At 39.3% G+C, this 22,843-nt stretch overlaps 1 protein-coding gene across 1 annotated transcript in view; it reads right to left on the minus strand.

The window, feature by feature from the left end:
* Positions 1-3,214: 3,214 nt before the first annotated feature.
* The window catches only part of SHOC1 (shortage in chiasmata 1), a 60,489-nt gene continuing 40,860 nt past the window's right edge, over positions 3,215-22,843 (minus strand). Inside the window, exons 18-29 of the mRNA XM_054178704.1 lie at positions 18,967-19,039; positions 17,503-17,572; positions 16,697-16,881; positions 16,053-16,158; positions 13,011-13,122; positions 11,938-12,059; positions 10,895-10,988; positions 9,303-9,434; positions 8,083-8,232; positions 6,875-7,020; positions 6,076-6,638; positions 3,215-3,315 (exon numbers count right to left, since the gene is read on the minus strand). Coding sequence (XP_054034679.1) covers positions 3,215-3,315; positions 6,076-6,638; positions 6,875-7,020; positions 8,083-8,232; positions 9,303-9,434; positions 10,895-10,988; positions 11,938-12,059; positions 13,011-13,122; positions 16,053-16,158; positions 16,697-16,881; positions 17,503-17,572; positions 18,967-19,039 — 1,854 coding nt within the window. The remainder of the gene's footprint in view (positions 3,316-6,075; positions 6,639-6,874; positions 7,021-8,082; positions 8,233-9,302; positions 9,435-10,894; positions 10,989-11,937; positions 12,060-13,010; positions 13,123-16,052; positions 16,159-16,696; positions 16,882-17,502; positions 17,573-18,966; positions 19,040-22,843) is intronic.

Consider the following 22,843-nt stretch of genomic DNA (forward strand, 5'->3'; position numbering starts at 1 on the left):
CCAGCAGCTGGCTGCTGGCCATGCCTCCCTGGCTAGGCCCTTGTATTTCTTTTACCTGCCACAAGAAAACCTGCTCCTGTCTCCACATGTTTCTTTCCCCAGGTTCCCTTCATGCTTATGGTTTCCTGGTTTGTGTCTTCACTTGAAGCTTGGATTCTGGAGTGGCTGTAGAGCTGGCATAAGGAGCTGCCAAATTATAGTGTGAAGAAGAGAGCAGAAGCTGCCAAATTAGTGTGAAGGAGAGACTAGCCACTGCCAGTTAGCTGCTTCTGTCTCTTGGCTGCCCTGCCCAGCTCCATGTGGTATCTTTCAGCTGGAGCTCTGTGGTCAACACATGCCAGAGAAGCGGCACTGTGGGGATTCTGCAGATCCTGGCTGCATCCATGTCTTGCACCAGCAGCAAATGGAAAGACCTGTGCAGCAGTAGTTGGAAGAGCAGGAGCACTCCACCCTGCTGTGCCTTATTCTACAGTCTCACCCCTCTCTGGTCCCTTCAGAGGGGTGTGTTTGCTGTCCCCCTTTCCTCTCATGCCAATGTGAATTGAACTGCTGGGTAATAACAGGAGGAGGGGTGACACAGCAATGCACCCCTGCTCTCTCAGGGTACTCTCTATGAAGAAATTTGGATGTCAGAATGAGCTCTGTAACAGGGTTGGTTGAGGCTCATTGGGTGCCTGAGGTAGGTCAGTTACATGAAGCATGTTGCCTGTGGTTGTGCTGGCTCAGTGAGGCAGCCTGCATCTCTGCAGCACAGCTTTTGCAGGTTTGCTTTTTTGAGGTAACCAAGGAACTTGACAAATTAGCTGGGGCAGTTGTCTGCTTCTGAAGGCAGAAGAGCAGGGTCTCTTTCCTGCTCAGTCAACAGGACAGTGTCATGTCTTCAGCTGCAGTAATGCTTTTGCATTACTTTGATGGGGTGGCTTAGACAAGGACAAGCATCACATTTTGCTGACCCTGCTTTAACAGGTGTAATCTGCAGTGAGGTGGACATCTGTGGGCAACATCTGAACTTATTTTACCAAAGACCTTCCAATATATATATTGTTTAAAGAAAATTTTTACCGCTCTACTTCCAAACTGACTCCAAATTATTTCTCAGTAGATTTGCTCCTTGCCTTTCTTTTTTCTCTCGATCATTAAAGAGGAGGGGGGAGCGGGGGAGGGGTTCTCAGCTTTGACCCCCATCTGAGCTCTTAAATCCCAGTTAAGGCTCAAATCACCACAACTGCAGAGAGGGCTTCATACCAGTCTTAGGGCAGCAGGTCCCACAGGACATCTACAGGAAAACAGGTTGAGCACACATAGATGTGTGCTAAGTGCTTCACACAAGCTACAAGGTTTCCTTTTCTCATGGTCATCTCTCAGAGCCCATCAGCAAGGCTCTTCACCCACATGTGCCACCTGCCTGGTCAGTAAGCAGTTTACAAATCTGATTCAAGAACAAAGTGTCCCTATCTGTTAGATAGAGAACTGGTTATTAGTTTCTATATTGCATCTTTCTATCTGAGAATTAGATGCTTCCTAATTCTTTGTAGTTACAGAGATGATATAGGAGGGGGGAAAGAGTGCATCTCTATAGTGCAGTTGTAGTTTTCTTCCACATTAAAGAGAAGGGAGGAGGGGGCAGAATGTCATGTGATAAATTTGTCAGTGTGTATGTATCTGAGAGACAGAGTTATAAAGAAATAGCCTGCTAAATCTAAGGTCATGGCAAATCCTTTTCCTTATTTTCCACTATGTTGCCAGTAACTAGTTGTACAGTGACATCTTTTTTTTTTCTCTACCTAATGGAAAATTAATGCAGACAGAACCTGAATTTTCTTTACTTATTCAGTGTAGGCAGCATGCCTTTGTTTTCAGTAATCTACAGAGACTGTCTTCCCTGACTGCTCTTGTGAAAGTTCTGGTGTCAGCCTTTGATTGTGGGAAAGGAGGATAAAAATACACAGCTTGGCAGTGGCAGCTATAATCTTCTCCATTGTGGTCATCTGTGACTGAGACTTTGTAAAGCTACTCTCTTAAAAGAACAGATTCCTGGGCCTGGCAATTTAGGACACAGTTCTGAAAAACAGAGCCAAACCCATGGTGCAAGGAATGGAAAATGGCTAGACCAACTGACCACAATAATGGGCCAGAAACAGTAAGCAATTGGCAGTTTTTATTCAAGTCTTTCTCTTATTCTAGGCAAAATAAGGAAACATTGGCTCATTTGCAATTCTGCTAGAAGTCTTTTTGTGTTACATTTGAAAGGTGTTTTCCAAAGTCTTGCAAACAATTTGGGTACAAATAATTTGAGGATATTACTGTGAACTGAAGTTGCAGTTAGTGCTGTCATAGTTTTTAGGAAATCTCAACTAGAAGTCAGCACTCCATTTTTTCTAAGAGATCAAAGCTTTCTCTTCTTAGTGTGAGTTTTATTTATTCAGATAGTGAATATGCACTTAATAAAGGCACAATGTCAGGAAAGTGTTTTACTGTGAGCATAAACTGTAAACTGAATCATCTCAGCTGAAGGCTGCTGAACAGATAGTGACATTCTGGAACTGGCAAGCATGCCTGTGCCAAGCGTGTCTGTTCCTGCAGCAGAGTGGAGTTACTGCCTACCATTGCTCCCGCATATATTTCCAGTTGCTTGCCAAACCTCTTGATGGAAAGTGAGGGTTTGGGTACTGTTCTATTCTCTCTCTTTTGTAGCTTGCAACTCTGATGCTTGGTTGTGATTAAAGGCAGTTGAGGAACTGATCACATGGTTCCTAAAGGAGCTGTCAGAAGGAAAGAAGGAGAACAGAGCCCAAGGGACCAATACAAAGGGTCACAGCTGTAAGTGCAGGAAAGATCTAAGACTTTATGAGCAGCCTTGAGATTCTGGCCGTCTGGAAAGCTGCATGCTCAGAGAGCAAACATAGGTGCCTTGAAAACTATGAGCTTCAGCATTTGGTGTTTTTATTCATGTTTTATTCTTTGTATGAAGAGTGAAAAAGTTATCTTTATATCACCCATGAGAACAACCAGAGGAGCAGTAATTCTCCATGGTTAAGGAACCAGTTTGTTTAGTAAAATTTTTAAAACATACAAAAGAACTTCCCATTAGCAAGGATTCCCAAACCCTACGCTCCTTCTGAAAAGTAATAATAATTAAAAAATTAAGTCTATTACCCTTCAAAAAGTTTAAGTATATTAAAAAAAAACTGTACTGTGGAAGTCTCGATTCCATTCAGAAGAATTTAAGACGTGTTTGTCCATCGCTTCTTCCAGGAACTCTTTCATAAGTCAATCTCATTTTTTTGAACTCTGGTATTTCTGCAAATCCTGGATCTGGAAAATAAGTGGAAAGAAAATCTGCGTAGGATTAGCTACAAATACAACTCATATGCAGACTTAACTATGTGTTTCTCATGAGCAGTAACAGATTTTAGCTTTAAGCAGTATGCTCTATACAGAGTATCAACTACTGTAAAATTAAGTATGTACTGATTAACATTAACTACTACTACTTACTGCTACTGACCAGTTTTATACATATTGTCCTGTGATAATAGAGTAACTTAGACAAAATAAATACATCAACCTGCACTATGCCTAACCACAAAGTTTCAGTAAAGCTTTGAATGTTTATTTCTATTTCATAACTGTTTGGTAATTGTGAAAGAGAATTATTTTAACCAAAGACATGATCACAGTTCTAAGTTGCTTAAAAAATGCTACTTACATTCTTATGATTCAAGTACTTTTACAGCAAAAGACTTGTATTGCCAAAAAACATCAACACTTACCTAAAGATTTAATCTGTGGAAATACTGGCTAGGCATATTGGCATTAATTGTTTGTGGTTTAATAGAAGTTTGATCTAAAGCCTGAAGAAATCCTTGGAGGTTCCCAATGTGTCTTTTTAACTATTCTGTATACATTTCTTAAACTTAGGATTTCACATTTCTTAAAACTGGGGACTTCAGAAGGCTTTCACTGTATTAAGGTGGCTGTTATTTTCATTATCATGAATACCTATTTAGTGTACTTATTCCTCCCCTGGCAAGTGAATTATTAAAAAAGGCAAGGCAAAGCAAGGCACCTATTATGCCAAAATCTAAACAACAACAACAACAATAATATCAATAATTTATTTATATATAACAACAACAACAATAATAATAAAATCACTTTTCCTCTTTTGGAATTCAGATTTAAGTATAACTTTGCCCTACAGGGCAAGAGTATTATAGGGAGCTTATTACAGATCACAGGATGTTAGGGGTTTGAAGGGACCTCTGGAGATCTTCAATTCCAGCCCCGCTATCTAAGGCAGGTTGCACATGAATGCATCCAGATGGGTCCTGAAAATCTCCAGAGAAGGAAACTCCACAACCTCTCTCGGGAGCCAGTTACAGTGCTCTGTGACCCTTACAGAAAATAAGTTCTTCCTCATGTTGAGGTGGAACTTCCTGTGCTGTAGGTTACATCCATTGCCCCTTGTCAACCAGTCACAGAGCGCAGCATTTTCAGAATGCTGTAAAATGTGGTACAAGAAGAATCTGCCTTGATCTCCACTGAAACTGTTGTGTGTAGAATTTTACACTAACAATGCCAGTTACAGGTTACTGGAGGCTGGAGGTTAGGAAGAAGTTCTACACAGAGAGAGTGATTGCCCATTGGAATGGGCTGCCCAGGGAGGTGGTGGAGTCACCATCATTGGAGGTGTTCAGGAGAAGATTTGATAGGGTGCTTGGTTGCATGGTTTAGTTGATTAGGTGGTGTTGGATGATAGGTTGGACACGATGATCTTGAAGGTCTCTTCCAACCTGGTTTATTCTATTCTATTCTATTCTATTCTATTCTATTCTATTCTATTCTATTCTATTCTATTCTATTCTATTCTATTCTATTCTATTCTATTCTATTCTATTCTATTCTACTCTACTCTACTCTACTCTACTCTACTCTACTCTACTCTACTCTACTGAAATACTGTTAACTACCCAGCAGTACTCCAGGTCTGAATTTTAATCCCAAAGGAAAGACAACAGATCTGTTCAGAGTTTCTGTATGAACATTTTCATTTATATATACCGAAAAGTAAAAGCAGTTCACCATATCCAATTAACTTTTCCTCTCTTTACTTCCGTAACTGCTTTAAGCAGGCCAGGAAACATAATTACATTAATGTGTTTCATGAATGTTCTAATTGGTGAAAACATTATAATGCTGACCTTCCTGTACCATCAAGAGACTTAATGGCAGGCAGCCAGAGAGCAAATATAAATTAAATTATCTGTACTAGGAGTTAGGCACTTCATTTAGGAAGCTTAGCCTTGGATGTTTAAAGAATGCAGCAGCTCACCTTGAGGGAAGCAGCAGAGTTTAAAAACTACTACAACATACAATATAGCAGTACTTAGTATGACAGGGACCAATGGCATTTTCTTACTTTCAAGACTCAATGGATACATGTTATGGCTTATCAAAAAAGGTCTCAAGCTAATTACATCTGAGAAAGTAAATTAGGGATGAAAAACCTACCAAAAAAAAAATAATCAGAAGAATGCGGGATCTGTATGAAACAAACCTAGGTAACTATCAGAGTGAAATTTCAACTCCATTAATAGCAACAATAAACCCCAGCTATTAGCAGTATCTAAATTTCAGTCTCTGAATTTGCTGAATCTACTTTTTGTCCTTTAGAAAACATACTCTCTAGTCTTCTCCCTTCTGTCCAAATCTATGTTTAAAAAATAATCTTTCCCATATCTTTAAAAATAACACTGGCATGTTTATTACTCACATTTCAGGAACTGTCAAAGAGAGAAGAGGCTGAAGCATACAATAGTGGAGAACTACCCTATCTAGTACTTTATCAAGGAAAATTAATGGCAGCAATACAAATATGGGTTTTTTTTAAGTATTTGTTATGCTCAAAACAGAAAATAAATATTTGGGAACCTTTTACCACAGAAGACATAATATGCAGGTAGGTTTTTTTACTAAAGGGAAAAATGGAACTAATAAGTTGGATTGGACAACTATTGGAACAAAAGTTGAGTTACAAACAATTCCAGCAGATTCTGCTTGCTTTGGACATACCTGTTTTATTTTTTAATTTTGTCCACAAGAATGGTGGACTTTGTTTTCTCTTTCCTTTAGATTTTCTATCTATTTGGTGAAAATTCAGACTTTGAAGCTCAGCTGAGTCAACAAAGAAATCAGAGAGAAAACCATCAGATGCAAATGAATCACACAGGCCTGCGGGTGAAGAGTCGTTCCATGGAGTCTGGTCAATTGGAATTTCTGGGCTCGTACATGTTGTCTCTCTAAATTCTTCTAGAAAACTCTTAGAGCTCTCTTGAGGTGCATAATCACTGAAAGTTGCAAAGAAGTCATCTCTTGCAATGTTTGTTGAAGGATGATCAGAGCTATAATGCAACGTAAAGGGCTGTCTTTGAACACAAGCAGAATTTGTAACATCTAGATGAGCAAAATCTTCACAGTCCTTAGGCACAATAGAGGGATTCTGCTTCCTCCTTGTAATTACTTCTGAAGAACATGACTTCTTTTGGAGATAGATTGGAATATCAGAGTAAAAAAAGTCCTGATGATGATTCAGTGGAGGAATTGTGGCTTCTGAATTTACATGTGATGTTCCTGGTGGGGAAAAATTGGAACCATTCTGTTTAGAGAATGAAATAAAAGTCTTATTGCTCTGTATTTTACAGAAACACAAGATGCTATTGGGCATTGTGATTTCAGTATGTCTCCTTGGAATAAATGACCTTTCCATGATTAGAAGACATCAGAGTCCCATGCATTCAGATTTTCACTTGCTCTCAAAGTTCCCTAGTAATTTGAGATATTACCTGTAAGGCTGTTTTGTGCCCTATCAAGCAGGTCTGAAGGCTGATGGTCTTGTTTAGGATCTGGATAGAATGTGTTGAAGTGATTCTGATTGTCAGGAGCTGACGCATCTTTCACTGCTGTTTCTGGCGGAGCAGCAGCATTTAAGCTGCATGAAGTAGTTATGTCACTAAAATGCTGAAACCAAACAAAAAGATATTTATGGAGTGTTTATAGTACCTGTCTACGTTGTCAAATAGGAAAAGTTAAACCAGTTGTTCAGATTCTAAGATGTATAATTTTTGTTTTGTTTTCTGAAAAGAAAGAAACATTGACTTAACCCCAACAAAAGGCGAGGCAGTTATTGTGCCACCAGTCTTAAATAAAAGTAAGTAATAGCCTGTCTCTTGAAACACAAGGTAACAAATCCTGCAACATACTTTATTCTCTTCCTAATCTTTATTCTATTTCTACAGTCCAGGACTTTTGGAAGTAGTGTCTGCAATCCATGCATCACAGTGGAAAGAACCTGATGAGATCTTTTTGTATTTTTCAGTCAGCAAGCATGGCTTTACACATATGCCATTATTACAATAACATGCACAAGCTAATAATCAGTGCTCATATACCTGTTCACTTTGCTGCTTCACCTTAATTGAATACTTCTGATGTGGAAGTTTGTCCTCTTGTTTTCCTGAGTGGTAGAAGCTGTGCATTTTTAATTTAATTATCTGACTATAATCAGTTAACAATTTCCTCTTGTCCCAGCTGAAACAGCAGGGGCACACAATTCTAACTGCAGAGCTGACACTTTAGTGAGTAGAAATCACCTTAACCTCTAGGGCTCTTTCAAATATACTGAGTTTTGAAGCGGTGAGTTTATTATTGTGGAAGGCAGGCAGGAATGTAGGGAAGGCAGAAAGGAAGAACAAAATTCCTGGAAATACTTAACTGGAAAACATTCCTTATATTAGGGAAACATGTAAACTTGTATGATAATATAATATGATGAATATTGAAGAGGAAGCTGATCAAAGGAGTATTTTTTTCAGTTAAGGAAATGTTTTATCATCTTCATCACACATAATGGCGCCTGGACATAATCTGCTCAGGACTAGCAGGATCAACATTTTAGATAACAAATGATATGCTAAAGCACTTTTTTTAAAAGCAAACATGCACATAGCATCAGATTAAAAACCCCTGTTTTGCAACAGTGGAAAAAAGATTGAGCTAATACAGAAATTAATTTTGGCCAACCTTCAAAACTTTCCTTGGAACCTCTGGCAAGAGTTCCTGAAGCTGATCAAAGCTTGCAAGAAACAACTTGTTCAGTGAAGATCCCTTCTTTAGCATCAACTGAGCAACCAGTGGATTGATACATGGAAAAGTAAGCAGGCACTTCTCTGACTGGAGATAAAAACAGTTTTGTTAGGCTGATAACTGACAACTATGTAAACTTGATTTGAAAGCACATTATCAGGTTTACCATTTATTCTCTGTTTTGAAAAGAACTGCCTAAGTCAATATAAACTGACAAAGATGGGTTTGTTTTATAAAAGTAACATTTGTAAACAGCAACAGGCTAGGTGCCAAGAGCAAGAGTTGCCACTGGGGGCTTGAATGCTATAGACTGGGCAGTAAGTTGAGATCAGGAATACTACAAGAATGCCAGTTTTCAGTTACTGACTTTCATAAATGTCTGTGCTCAAGAGATGCCAGGATCTAACACCTTTAACAGTGGCAAACTATGATTCCTCTGGCTTTTGCCAGTATCCTTAATCTCTGGCTGGGAATCCTATAACCCAATATTCCACACTTGAAAGGCCACGCCAATACCTGCTTTAAAACTCTTCTTAATTTTGCAAAACCCAAAAAGGATCTTGGTTTTACAAGAGGTCAAAGCTTCCACATAAAACAAACAAATCCTTGCATTTAATTTGAAAACATCAACATACAACTTAAAGAACATAATGCATTTTACTTTGATTGATGGACCTGTCCCAGTATTTATTGTAAATATCCATCATCAACTACTGCATGACAAATTAAACAAATTTCTGCTGTCTTGGATTAAAGCAAGTCTGTCAGCAACACCACTAATTTCAGCAATAGATCAGCACTGATGAATCTTGACTTCCAGCCCAAGTGAGCCACTCCATGTTTATCTTTCACATTTTGGATAAATCTTTAAACTTAGTGTCTAGAACTCTAGAACTGCACACATTGCCTGGTGGGTGTGGAAGAAAAACAGGGAAAGCTGAAATTGCACCTAACAGTGCTGGCAAGGATGATGGAAATGTTACACTTATATATGCATATACATATGCCTATATATAAAACTATGTGTGTGTGTACATGTGTGTACACACACACACACACACACACACACACACACACATATATATGTAAAGCCTAGAACCTTAAAAGTCTGAGAAACAGGAAGAAAGCAGAGTAATTTAATGGGAAGATTAGCAAACCTCAGATGGCAGGACAGAAATCCAGGATTTGTCCAACCACTCCTGAGGACTGATATTAGATGCTATCAAAATATTATCAGCAATCTGACGAATTACCAGTGCTGTCTCTTCAGTTCCTGGTGTAAGAACCACCTAAAAGTCATACACAGTATTTTGGATTAAAACTTGTACAAAGGAATGTCTTAATTTGCTACAGAAGTTAAATGGGAGAACTTAAAGATGACCCTGTGCACAACAGCTGTTGATGAGTAACTGAATCTGATCCATCCTTATCATGCAGAGGAACTCCAACCTCTGACGACCAGCCTGGCTGCAAATTGCACTCCTTGTCTATGCAGATTCTAGGCAGGTGATATTTATGCTATAGATCTTTTATGTATGATCAAGTTAATGGGGGCAATAGAAGCTCTTACTAAAACAGTGAGATGCCTAATATAGTTTAAGAAAATGTGCAACAATTTGAAGGCCTAAGTAATTTCCACACAAACTACACTGCTGAATACATGGAAAAAAAAAATAAAGCTTGTCCTCACTTTAGTCTTCATTTAACCAGATAAATTTGAACCAAATTTTCATATGCCAGTAAGTTAAAAATTGCTTAAAAAGATGTTGCTGTATGCAAAAGAAATGTTGCAGACATCAGTTTGGTAAGATGAATAAACCCTTTGCCCCATTTTCAAATGTTGGTTGTTCTAGATACTGCATTTTCTGGTTTGTAATTATTTAGGATGACTCCAGAGAAGGAGACTCCAAAACCTTTCTAGGCAGCCTCTTCTAATCCTCTACCACCCTCAAAATAAAGTTGTTCTTCCTCATGTATAGATGGAATTTCCTATTATTGAGTTTGTGCCCATTACCTCTTGTCCTGTTACTGGGCATCACTGAAAAAAAGATTGGACCCATCCACCTGATAGGCATCCTTTAAGTATTTATAAGCATTGTTAAGATCCCTTCCCAGTCTTCTCTTCCCTAGACTAAAAAGCCATCAGTCCCTCAGCCTTTCTTCATAAGACAGATGATAAAAAAGTTAATTTATGTTAACACATAAAAAAAAAAAACAACATTATGACCTTTTCTTTTCTTCTACTGTAGTAACATAATATTAATCTGAAACCTCAAATTAAGACACAAGTGGGATTAAATAATGTAATAATTTATAAAGTTTTTTTTTATATATATATATACACACACACACATATATAATATATATAAAATGATTATACATAAGAGGTACAATTTTATTTCTTGACTCTTAAGTCATAAAAACACTTCAGTGGGACAGTGGCAAATCCTATTCCTCCCTGATGCTCCCCCATAGGCACTTCCCTAAGTGGATGTAAACCTATATTACCTTCCTCTTGGTCGTTCCTAACCCTGCTAATGCAACGGCATTATTAGTAGAGGAGGCCCAGAAAGCAACTTCTTCTTGCTCTTTGGACCTGATTTGATGTGTACTTTTCACTGACTTAGCAGCACTGAACTACGTTCCATTCTGTTATTTTAGTAATTTTGAGCTGCTTCATGTTCTTGATTCTTTAGAAGTATCATGCAGTGAAAATTTAAACAGAAAGGTTGTTACTAAAAAAATCTACCTTCACTTCAAAGTCTTCTGCCTTCTGTGTAAGTTCAATTAGAGTGGCATAAATTAAGACAAGGTTACGCAGAATATCTCCCTTGAGACTGTACCTGTAAAACAGTTTCATTGATCTGTTAATATCTAATATGCTCATATAATTTTAACACATTTGTTACATGTGTTAATAAATGTGTGTTTCATTTCCTGGAATTCAGAGTACCAGTACAGTTTGTGCATTAATATCTGTGACAGGAGAACTAGGATACAAGTGACTGAGCACTGAAGGATGCAACTGTGAGGAAGAAAGTGCAGTCAGCCCACAGCAAAGCAAAGCCTGGCCTGAAGCAAAAGGGCTGGATCAGGGTCAGGTCCCAGAGAAAGATCATACAGTGAGGAAAGTCAATGCATGGAGAATTTAGAGTTTGCTTATAAGAAAAAAATCTCACAGTAGGCAATAAAGGAAAGTATATGAACCGTTTGAACAAAAGCTGTGCTTCCCCAGTAAAAGGAGAACTACTGACAGATGGGAAGAACGCTTGAAGAATTTCTCCCTGTTGTGGATGATACATGTGAATTCATAATCATGAGTTTGTGAGGTTTAGTTTAGTTTTAACAGCTACAAAGAACAATTCCAGAGGTCAACACCCTTAGTCGTGTGAAATTTCTGGAGCTGCTGATTTGAGATGCACCTTACACTATCATTACCTGCCTCAAATCCTCTTATTTTGTATCTACTATTTCTTTATCTCTTGTATAAGACTAAAGAGATCAGAAGAGATAAATAACATCTTTGCTAGCTTTCTTGGAGGGTCTCCAGTGAGCACTGCTAATTCTGAGTAATACTGCACCGAGTCTTGCAGTAGGAGCACAACACTAAATAAAGTGGAAAGACCAAAGCAAACCAGAAAGACAAGCTTGTGATATTTATATTGTTCTAAGAGAAATGTGTTTCTACACAGAAATTCAAAGAACAAAGACAGTTAGCTTCTCCTAATAAGCAGCCTCCTCTAGTCCATGTCTGTTTTCAAATTACCAAGATAAAAGAATTTAATAACTTACTCTGAATTCAGTCTTTCTCTGGAAAAGAAAACAATCCAACAGCAGGTGTATTGGAGTGATAATACCATCAGTTTTGATATGACATTGTCACAGGATGTCTCATGATTTAGTTCTTCCATACTCTACCACAAAAATTATATAAAAAGTAAAAACTAAATAAATGTATTACCATGGATGTCATGTGTTTTTTAATGTGCATTGCTGTGTTATGCAGGATAATATAATATAAAATAATACAAGTATTAAAAGCACATCTGAGAGTCGGAAAAAAATAGGTTGCATTTCCAGTTTTTATTTTGGTTGAACTTTAAAGAGCTGACTCACCACTTCATTTCTTCTTTTTCCCTCCCATATAAAGGAACTAAGTTTTCAGGATGTTCTTTAGGTTTTTAAGAACTTTAATAATGCAAAATACTGCTGTAAACCTCTGAACTAACCTATACAGACCATATTATGCTTACAATAAATATATAAGGCACAACACTGCTAATTGCAGTAGCATTTGCAGTAGCATGTAGGAAGGTCTACCTGTGTTGTTTGTGCAATGCTAATTGATTACTTTATTCTTTGCTTACTTTCAGTTTATCTTTTACCTGTAAAGTCATCTGCCTTGTTACACACCAGAATTCATCATGCTGCTGTTTGTAAATTGTTAATTAAAGGTAGGACAAATTATTCTCTAGACTAATTCAGAACACTGTCTGAAATGGGAGGAATTAACATGCATGATGGTGAGACAATACAGTTGCAGACACATTAAATTGGTTATTAAAATTCAGATAACTCTGTTTTCAAATATATATCTTTTTACTGTATTTAATATAATGCAACCTCAGATCAAATCTTACACTTCTGTGAAGAAATGTAGGCACAAACACAAGAATATTTTAAACCAGTCAAACTGGCACAAGCAAAATTTTGGAGTTAATGAACTTGGAAATAATTTGTGAAACAATGTCTGAATTAAAGATGCCTACAACAAAGAGAAGATACGATGCAAGGAAGGCTGCAGATATGACCCAGAAGTGACCCAATTCATAACAGAATTTTGATATATGAATTTCATTTTATACCTGCAAAAAGATAGCAGTACATTCATCCACTGTCAGCACAACATATCGATTTGTACTTCCAAAGAGCCTTAAGGAGTAATTACTACTTCTTTCAATAAAGGTAATGCTGTATCTGCAGAAGTCAAATTATTTTAAAGGGCCTCAGTTAGGTAAAATAATAAGATTTTCTTGAAGAAAATAAATAACATTCATCCATTAATACAATTTTTGAAATGACAGTCTTCACATCTTCATCTTTCTCACATGCTCAAATTCAGTTTAGGACAGATTTTAAGAACACACATCAATATAGCAGTTACTACTAGATTAATCCAATTATGTTGCTGACTCCATTGAATATGGCCCTGATAGAACCTTTGAATTTACAAAATGAAGATGCAATACAGGAACTAACATAAATCAATAACATATACTTAGTTACTCCTTTTGAGTAATTAAATGTACATTAAATGTTTGTTTGGTTTTTTTTCCCTCCTCCTTTCAGGACTGTCCAGCCTTTGGAAAGCAAACTGAGTGAAAATTCCATGACTGACACTGGTATGGTTCACAAGTCCATGGGACTGGATGGGATCCATCCTAGGGTGCTGAGAGAGCTGGCAGATGAGCTGGCCAAGCCGCTCTCCATCATTTTCCTCCAGTCCTGGCTCACCGGTGAGGTCCCACATGAGTGGAAACTGGCCAGTGTGGTCCCCATCCACAAGAAGGGTCGGATGGAGGAACCTGGAAACTCCAGGCCAGTCAGCCTGACCTCAGTGCCAGGGAAAGTGATGGAGCAGATTATCCTGGAGGCAATAACTGCACACCTGAAGGATGGCCAAGGGCTCAGGTCCAGCCAACATGGATTTAGGAAGGGCAGGTCCTGCCTCTCCAACCTGATCTCCTATGATCAGGTGACCTGCCTGGTGGACATGGGGAGGCCTGTGGATGTAGTCTACCTGGACTTCAGCAAGGCCTTTGACACCGTCCCCCATAGCAAACTGCTGGCTAAGCTGTCAGCTCGTGGATTGGACAGCAACACTCTGTGCTGGGTGAGGAACTGGCTGGAGGGCCGAGCCCAGAGAGTGGTGGTGAATGGTGCCACATCCAGCTGGCAGCCAGTCACCAGTGGCGTCCCCCAGGGATCAGTGCTGGGCCCCATCCTCTTTAACATCTTCATCGATGATATGGATGAGGGGATTGAGTCAGTCATCAGCAAGTTTGCAGATGACATCAAGTTAGGAACAGATGTTGGTCAGTTAGAGGGTAGAAAGGCTCTGCAGAGGGACCTCGACCGACTGGACAAGTGGGCAGAGTCCAATGGGATGGCATTTAACAAGTCCAAGTGCCAGGTGCTGCACTTTGGCCATGGCAACCCCATGCAGAGCTGCAGGCTGGGGTCAGAGTGGCTGGAGAGCTGCCAAACAGAGAGGGACCTGGGGGTGCTGATTGACACCCGCCTAAACATGAGCCAGCAGTGCGCCCAGGTGGCCAAGAGGGCCAATGGCATCCTGGCCTGTATTAGGAACAGTGTGGCCAGCAGGAGCAGAGAGGTCATTGTGCCCCTGTACTCTGCATTGGTTAGGCCACACCTTGAGTCCTGTGTCCAGTTCTGGGCCCCTCAGTTTAAGAAGGACATCGAGACACTTGAGCGTGTCCAGAGAAGGGCAACAAGGCTGGTGAGAGGCCTTGAGCACAAGCCCTATGAGGAGAGGCTGAGGGAGCTGGGATTGTTTAGCCTGGAGAAGAGAAGGATCAGGGGTGACCTCATTGTCCTCTACAACTACCTGAAAGGTAGACGGGAGAGGATTGGTCTCTTCTCCCAGGCAACCAGCACCAGAACAAGGGGACACAGTCTCAAGCTGTGCCAGGGGAGGTTTAGACTCGAGGTGAGGAAAAAGTTCTTCACTGAGCAAGTCGTTTGTCATTGGAATGGGCTGCCCAGGGAGGTGGTGGAGTCGCCTTCCCTGGAGGTGTTCAAGAGGAGATTGGACGTGGCACTTGGTGCGGTGGTCTAGTCGTGAGGTCTGTCGAGACAGGTTGGACTTGATCCTTGAGGTCTCTTCCAACCTTAGTTATACTGTGATACTGTGATACTGTAAATTGTTCTGAGTGAACAAGCACTGCCAGCAGCACAGCCTCCTGGCACCAGCTGTGGTAGCAAAGGCTGGGTGAATGAACATCACATGCTTAGGGCTTTTGGGGAGTCTTGGCTGACTGAGAGGGGGAGTAGAGAAGAGGCAATTGTCACACCATTTGACCCCATCCCTAGGAAGCAAAAGAGACTTAAACCTGAATCTGCCAGCAGTAAGCCCTCCAGAAACTTGTACAGACAGTATATTCAGAAAACAAAAAAAGTAAACTACAAGCTTTTCTGAAACTACATAGCTATTTGGTCATCCATTTAATTAACTTATCAGTGAAAAAAGGAGCCAGTGAGCAAGTACCATGAAGCATTCCTGGCTCTTCCTGGCCAGGCTAAACAGAGAATTTGAACAAGTTGGAGTTTAAAAGTGCGTATTTAATTAAATGTTCAAATTTTAAATGTCAAACGAATTTTTTTTCCTTTTTAACTGTAATTAGACACAGCTCAAAAAATGGCTTAAAAACTGCCTGTTACACTATCGCTTGTGTTGTTTGTTTGTTTAGCACAGGTTCTGTAGTTTAAAAACACAAAATCACAAATCTTAACAAAGAATTAAATACAGAATCTTCCATGAACCAAGAAACACTAAAGCAAAAAAATGTTTTGGGGTAATGTAACAATTTTCAGGAAAAGTAAACAATTAAAAAAGTTGGTTTTGACCAAACTTGCCAGCTCATTATCAAAATAAACAAACTGGTCAATTCCTTTCCAGTTGACATCTGTGTGAATCTATAGAATTATGCTATCAACTTCAACAGAAATACTATCTTCTTATCTCCTAAAATGCCAATAGTTTCATTGTAGTAACATACCCGATAGCCAAGTAGATAGCTACAACATGATACAGTAGTACAAGATTCATGTCCTAGAAAACTGAAAATAATTAGTCATTAAGATATAAATAGGTCATTTTCACTCACTTGGATTCCAAAAGCTGAAGAATGTCTGGCATACTAATAAGACCTTCAGTTGTCAGAAATACATATGGAATCTGTACCTCCAGAAGACGGGAACTACAGTGATTTCCTAAAATATTTTGTATATGTAAGACAATAGTTTCATAAGTAAAAAAAAAGAAAGGTGCATTCAGGCATTTACATAAATAAATATATTTAAAATGCATTTTTTTAAATTTATCTGCATGAGTAAAACACTTCCATAACATTCCTTTATTTTTTTTTTCTTCCCAAATTAAACTCTTCTGAATCTGCCTGAAATTAAGCCTTAATTTATATTCCTTTAGATCTACAGCAACATTCCCTTAGGATGAGGAAGGGTGGATACAGTTTGCAGTACTGTAAACAACCTGTGAGCTTGGCACAAATATTTATCAACCAACATTTACTAATAAACCCTGGCCAAGACTAAGCTTACACGCCCTAAGAAAACCCCCTTCCTATCTTGCTGTATAGATAAAACCAAACTGTTTGCTTAGCTTTAGCCCTCACAACTTGCTACTCATCCTCTACCACAGGGACAAGAATGTAGTGTTTTAGGGAGGAGAAAATACTTTTTCTTTCATGTACAAAGCCAATTGTTAATTAGAGCTCTGGAGAACACTTACCCATTTGCATTGTTTCAGGGGTGGTGGTTTTAAAAGTCATGTAAGTAACTTTCAGATTTTTGCACAGGTTTTTCCAGCAGGAGTTTTCAGAATAATCATATTCCATCACTAATGAGAAGTGTGTCCAAGGGAAGTCAGCTCCAATTTGATGATTGTGTACAATAACACAGGAATAGCTACTAAGGCTTAAAAAACAATGAGATATTAACAAAAATTAAATTCATGTAGGATTACATAAACTCAGAACAATAACCTCAGAGCAAAATAAACACATTTTTATTCTGAAGAATTACCAGTCTGTTTAGGAAAAGTGTTGACCCTTCCTGAATTTAAAACTGTAATTTATTGAAAAAATAATTGCAAAAAATATGAAATTCCTCCCTTCCAATTGTCTGCCTGGAGCATTCATACTATCCTGCTATGTGATAGTTTGCCAATATTTCTTCTCTGCCCTTAACACCCCACTTTTTTTTTCTAAAACATATAAAACAGAAATGGTTTTCTACATATTCCTCTAAACAAGTTTTTTTCCAAAACATGCAAGACAAGATTAAAGATTAAAAACAATGGCAGGCTTTCTAAAAGCTCTTAGGAGACTTCATGACTAAGGAATTTCTGGATTGTGGCCCTCCCATCCCAGAATGTATCTCCTGTCCCAGAATGCAGCAGTAGATACACATTCTGAGATTTCTACTACACAGTGGAAAGTCCCATGGAAATGAACAAAAGTAACAAAACTTCCACTGGCGTTAGTCAGTGTTCTCCAAAAATCAAGACTGTTCTCCAAACCCAGCAGTGAAACTTACCTGCTTATGATATCTTTGCAACCTAAAAAGGTTCCTTTTTTCTCAGAATTCAAATCCACAACTTTGAAACCTGCACACATAGATTTAAAGCCTCAGTCAAACAAATGAGCCTCTGCGGGTATGAATCAATTCACATCAGCCAGCAGCAAATGTAGAACAACAGAGGATATTAAAAATTCATGTATTACATTGTTTGTCTTCATGAAGACCTAGACTATTTTAGTTTGTATTGCCCTGGTGGGTATAATGACTTAGAGACCTCTATTTTTGAACCCACGAAAGTAGTAATGTGAGCAACTCTCATGAACTCACAACACAATTACCTTGAAATGAAAAATTAATGGCTGGTGCAAAAGGAATCGCTGCTGCCCCTTTGCAATTTAAATTCCTCTACACTTTTGTACTTTCTGTAGCTAAAAAAGATGTATTTGTTTAACACGAATGTCTCTGTTCAGAAGTTTGGTTAGTGGGACTGACCTGCTTGCAACCAAGTCTTAAGATCTTAAAACAAATAAAATACTTTTCATTAAATATTATTATTAGCAAAAGCATTGTGAACAGGTCTCCTCCCTTTCAAAACACTCTAAAAGACAAACTTGCTTTTAAGCACACAGGAAATTTAACTTTATTTTTAAAGGCAAGAGAACAATGCAATACATGACACTGCTGATAAGGTTCAGGCAAGAAGGAGGTACAAAAATAGTTTTTTTTTAAAAGCAATATGAAAAGGAGTCAGTGGCTTGCTCTAAATCCAAGTACAGGCTCAAATAACCTTTCAGATAAACCTCTTTTTTTTCTTTCTCCCCATTTTCTGCTTGAATTTAACAGACTGCTACATCTTATGCTTATATATTTAGCAAACTAGTAAGCATGGTCAGGAACAGATGGCTAAGGGAAATCATGATCTGTACCTAACTACTCATCAGCAGTTGGACTAGATGACCTCTTAAGGTCCCTTCCAACCCAAGATATTCTGAGTCAGTGATTTAAGGTTTCATGCTAAGGACTTTCTAAATTCATCCTGATTTCTAAATTCATCCTGCACTTAATAAACTTGAAAGGAAGAAAACTTGTGAGCACTGGTCATCTAAAAGCAATGAGAGAAACTGACCAAGACAACACATGCAATTATAATTAGGCAGTGGGCTGTCCACACCTCCTTTGTGCTCTGTTAAACAACTCTGAGACTTGACAGATGAACTGTCATACCAGGCTCTTAATCAGGGGAAAATAAAATGACAGGGAAGAAGAAAAAAAAAAACACACACACACACACAAAAAAAAAAAAAGCTGATTGAAGATTCTGGAAATAGAAAACAGTGAGAATAATATACTGAAGTGTTCCTGATGAGGAGAGAAAGGAGAAACACCTGAAAAAGCATACAAACAGGAATGTAGGAAAGCACAAATTAAACAGCCACTTTTTCTTTTTCTTTTTTTCTTTTTTTCTTTTTAATTGTTTACCTCCTACTGTGGATAAAGTGTGATTGAGGGCAGCTTTTTCTCTCTCCGAGTCCATCCTTGTTATGATTAATATCTGGAAGAAAAAAAAGTAAAAGGAACTCTGGTGCTCTAAAAAAAATTGTTCTGCCCAGATCTTTCTATATATCATTTGCACAGAAAGCAAGAGACTGACTAAACAGGAGGCAAAAATGGAAACCTCAGAGTTCTCTAGAATGACAATCATAGAATCACAGAATCATAGACTATCTCAGGTGGAAGGGATCCATAAGAATCATTGAGTCTTACTGCTCCTCACACAACTACCTAAAACTAAACCATGTGACACTCTGGCAGGCTTGGTGCCATGACCACTTCCCTGGGGAGCCTGTTCCAGTGGCTGACCACCCTCTCACTGAAGAACCTTTTCCTAATGTCCAATCTGAAGTTCCCCTTGTGCAATTTCATTCTATTTCCTCACATCCTGTTACTGTTCACCAGAGACATATGAGCAGCTCCCCCTCCATTGCCCCTGTCAAGAAAGCCAGACTGCAATATGGTCACCCATCATCCTTCTCTTCTCAAAGGTGAACAAGTGAAGTGATCTCAGCTGTTCCATGTAAGTCTTGCCCTTTTTCAGATTCATAGTTACCCTTCCTTGGACACAGTGTAATAGCTGGATGGCCTTATATTGAGGTGTACAAAAGTGCACACAGGACCCATCAGTGCAGTGAGGAGTGGGACAGTCACCTCCCTTGACTAGCTAGGTGTGCTGTGTTTGGTGTACCTCAGTACATGGCTGGCCCTTCTCAACCTCAGTCACACTGATGACTGATATTCAACCTGCCTTCAAAGCAGACTCCTAGGTCTCTTTCTGCAGAGCTTGGGATTGCTTTCCAGCATCTTGCCCCCACTTGGTGTGTATAACTGGGATGACCCCATCCCAGGTGGAGAATTCAGCACTTGGTTTTGTTAAATCTCGTATGGTTGGCGATTTCCCAGCTCTTCCATCTATCCAGATCTCTCTGTAAGGCCTCTCTACCCTTGAGGGATCCCACAGTATCATCAGCAGACTCAATGGACATTCTAATCCTGTGTCCAGATTATTTATAAACACATTAAAGAGCACTGGTCCTAAAACTGAGCCCTAGGGAATCCCACTTGGTGGCTGGCCACCTGCCTGATGTAACCCCATTTACAATAACCCTCTATGCCCAAGCTGTCAGCCACCTGCTAAACCAATACACTGTCCTTGCTTTCAATGTTCACACACTTGCCTTTTCTGTCTAGATTCTAGAAGATCCCTGCTCATCCAAGCCAGGCTTCTGCCATGCTTGCTTGTTTCCAACATTTTGGAACTGCCGGCTCCTGCACATGGCTCTTAAAAAGTGACCAGCAGTTACGGACCTTAATGCCTTCAAAAGCAGATTCCTAGGAGATCTTGTTGACTAGCTCCTTCAGCAGTCCATAGTCTGCTTTCCCCATATCCAGGGTTAAAGTTTTGCTGGCAATTTGTGTCTTACCATCAATGATTTGCAACTCATGTGGATATGTGCATTATTACAAGAGTTGGAGAAACAATATTAGGTAAGGCATCAGTGGTGGAGTTCAGTCGTATGAGCAAAGCTGCTCCAGAAAGAACATTAAACTGGAATATTTGAATCAAAGTAAAAATTCTATTTAAAGTCACTATCCCACATTATTACTGTTGCACTAGACAGATTGTTACTGTCACATTAGAGGCATTATCCCTGTGGAGGCAAAACTTAACCTGAAGACATCTGGAACTCAGCCTGCAAGATGGTGATGTACCGGAGGGAGGTCTTAGATGTACTGCTGAAATAATTAGAAAGATTTTCCAGACCATAGATGGAGTATACTGAGGTGTTCCTGCCAGAGACTTGGTGTCTGGGAGACTCATTAAACATTGCTTAAGATGAAAACATTGAAAATTATTATAATCTACCAAACTGACATAGTTTTAGAAAGAATCACTAACAAAGATCTGTCCACTAGCCTTGTCCACTATTTCAACTGACACAAACTGAACCTTTCCTGAATAATTGGACTATGTAAAGAGGAAGATACACACACACAGGATTTACACTATAATTTCAGATAGGATGACCTCTGAACCTTTATGCCACTGTATAGATGCTTTTTCTGGCCCTAACAAGATAAGATTTTAAAGGAGGCATATGGCATTGCCTGACTCTTAAGACTTACAGGCACAAGATAATTATATATGTAAATATTAATAATGTATTAGATGAAACAAAGAGCAGATTTCAGTTTATTCTATTCCATTAGCAACTACTGTCTTACAAAGGAAATATCCCATTATAATCCTGCATCAATAACAATGGTTGCTAATAAAAGGATAACTAGGTTATAGAAATCCTAGAATCATAGAAAGCATTGGATTGGAAGGGACCTCTAGAGATGCTCTAGTCCAATTCCCCTGCAGTAAGCCGGGACATCCCCAAATAGATCAGGTTGCTCAAAGGCCCAGTGAGACTGACCTTGAGTGTCTTCAGCGATGGGGCATTCTGGTAGTTTTAGGCTGTGTCTCCAGAATTACTCCAGGACCACCATAGGAAAGAACTTCTTCTTAATGTCCAAACTAAATCTACCCTTCTCTAGTTCAAAAGCAGTGTACCTTGTCATATTACTACATGCCTTTGTAAGTAGTCCCTTCCCAGACTTGTTGCAGGTCCCCTTCAGGTATTGGAAGGCTGCTATAAGGTTTCCCTGGAGCCTTCTCTTCTCCAGGCTGAACAAACCCAGTTGTCTCAGCCTGTCTTTGCAGGAGGTGTACTCTAGCCATCCAATCATTTCTGTGGCCCTTTTCTGGACCCACTCCAGCAGGTCCATGTCTGCCTTGTGGTGAGGGCTCCACAGCTGGAGACAGTACTTCAGGTAGGTTTTCAGCAGAGAACAGAGGGGCAGAATCACACCTCTCTATCTGCTGGCTAAGCTGATTTTTGATGCATCTCAGAATGTGACTGGCCTTCTGGGCTGCAAGTGTGCATTCAGCAATGGCTCATGTCCAGCTGTTCATCCACCAGTACCCCCAAAGTCCTTTTCTGCAGGGCTGCTCTCTATCTCATCATCCCCCAGGCTGTATTGAAATTGAGGATTGTCTCTACCCATGTGCAGGACCTTTCATTTGGCTTTGTTGAAGTTCATGGGGGTCATCTGAGCCCACTTCTCCAGCCTGTCCAGGTTCCTATGGATGTCATCCTGTCCCACTGGCGTATCAACCGCACCATTCAGCTTGGTGTCATCTACAAACTTGCTGATAGAGTGCTCGATCCCACTGTCTATATCATTGATGAAGATATTAAATGGCACTGGGGCCTCTATGGACCCCTTAGGGACACCACTTGTCACCCTTCTCTAATTTTGACACTGAGCTGTTGACTGCTATCCTTTGGATGTAACCATCCAGTCAATTCCTTACCTGCCAGACCATTTACCCATCAAATCCATATATCTTTAACTTAGAAGGATTTTCTCAGATTATTAGGGAACAGTAAACAATCTTGTAATTGTGAATAAAAGCATATAGATTCCTACATTGCATGGGTGTGTGTACATGACCTTAAGTCAAGCAAGCAAGTAAAAACTCAGAAGAGTTATAGTTAAAAACAAAATAAATCATATCTACTTGGGTTAAGGGGAAAAAAAGGGCAAAATAGTCACTGGGCTGACATTAAGATGACCAAGTTGTCATATGCCTCCTAGTACAGCATAATCCTGAAGTATCACAAAGCAAAACGTGTTAATCTTGAGAAGAAGAAAAGTATGCTGAAATCAGCTTAGGAAGTCTGTTGCAAGACAATCAACAACACTTTGTTTTGGTTGCTTCATTTCCATTTTACATTCTAAAAGGGTGTAC

Source organism: Dryobates pubescens, chromosome Z (genome assembly GCF_014839835.1).
Source record: "Dryobates pubescens isolate bDryPub1 chromosome Z, bDryPub1.pri, whole genome shotgun sequence".
Taxonomy (NCBI): Eukaryota; Metazoa; Chordata; class Aves; order Piciformes; family Picidae; genus Dryobates; species Dryobates pubescens.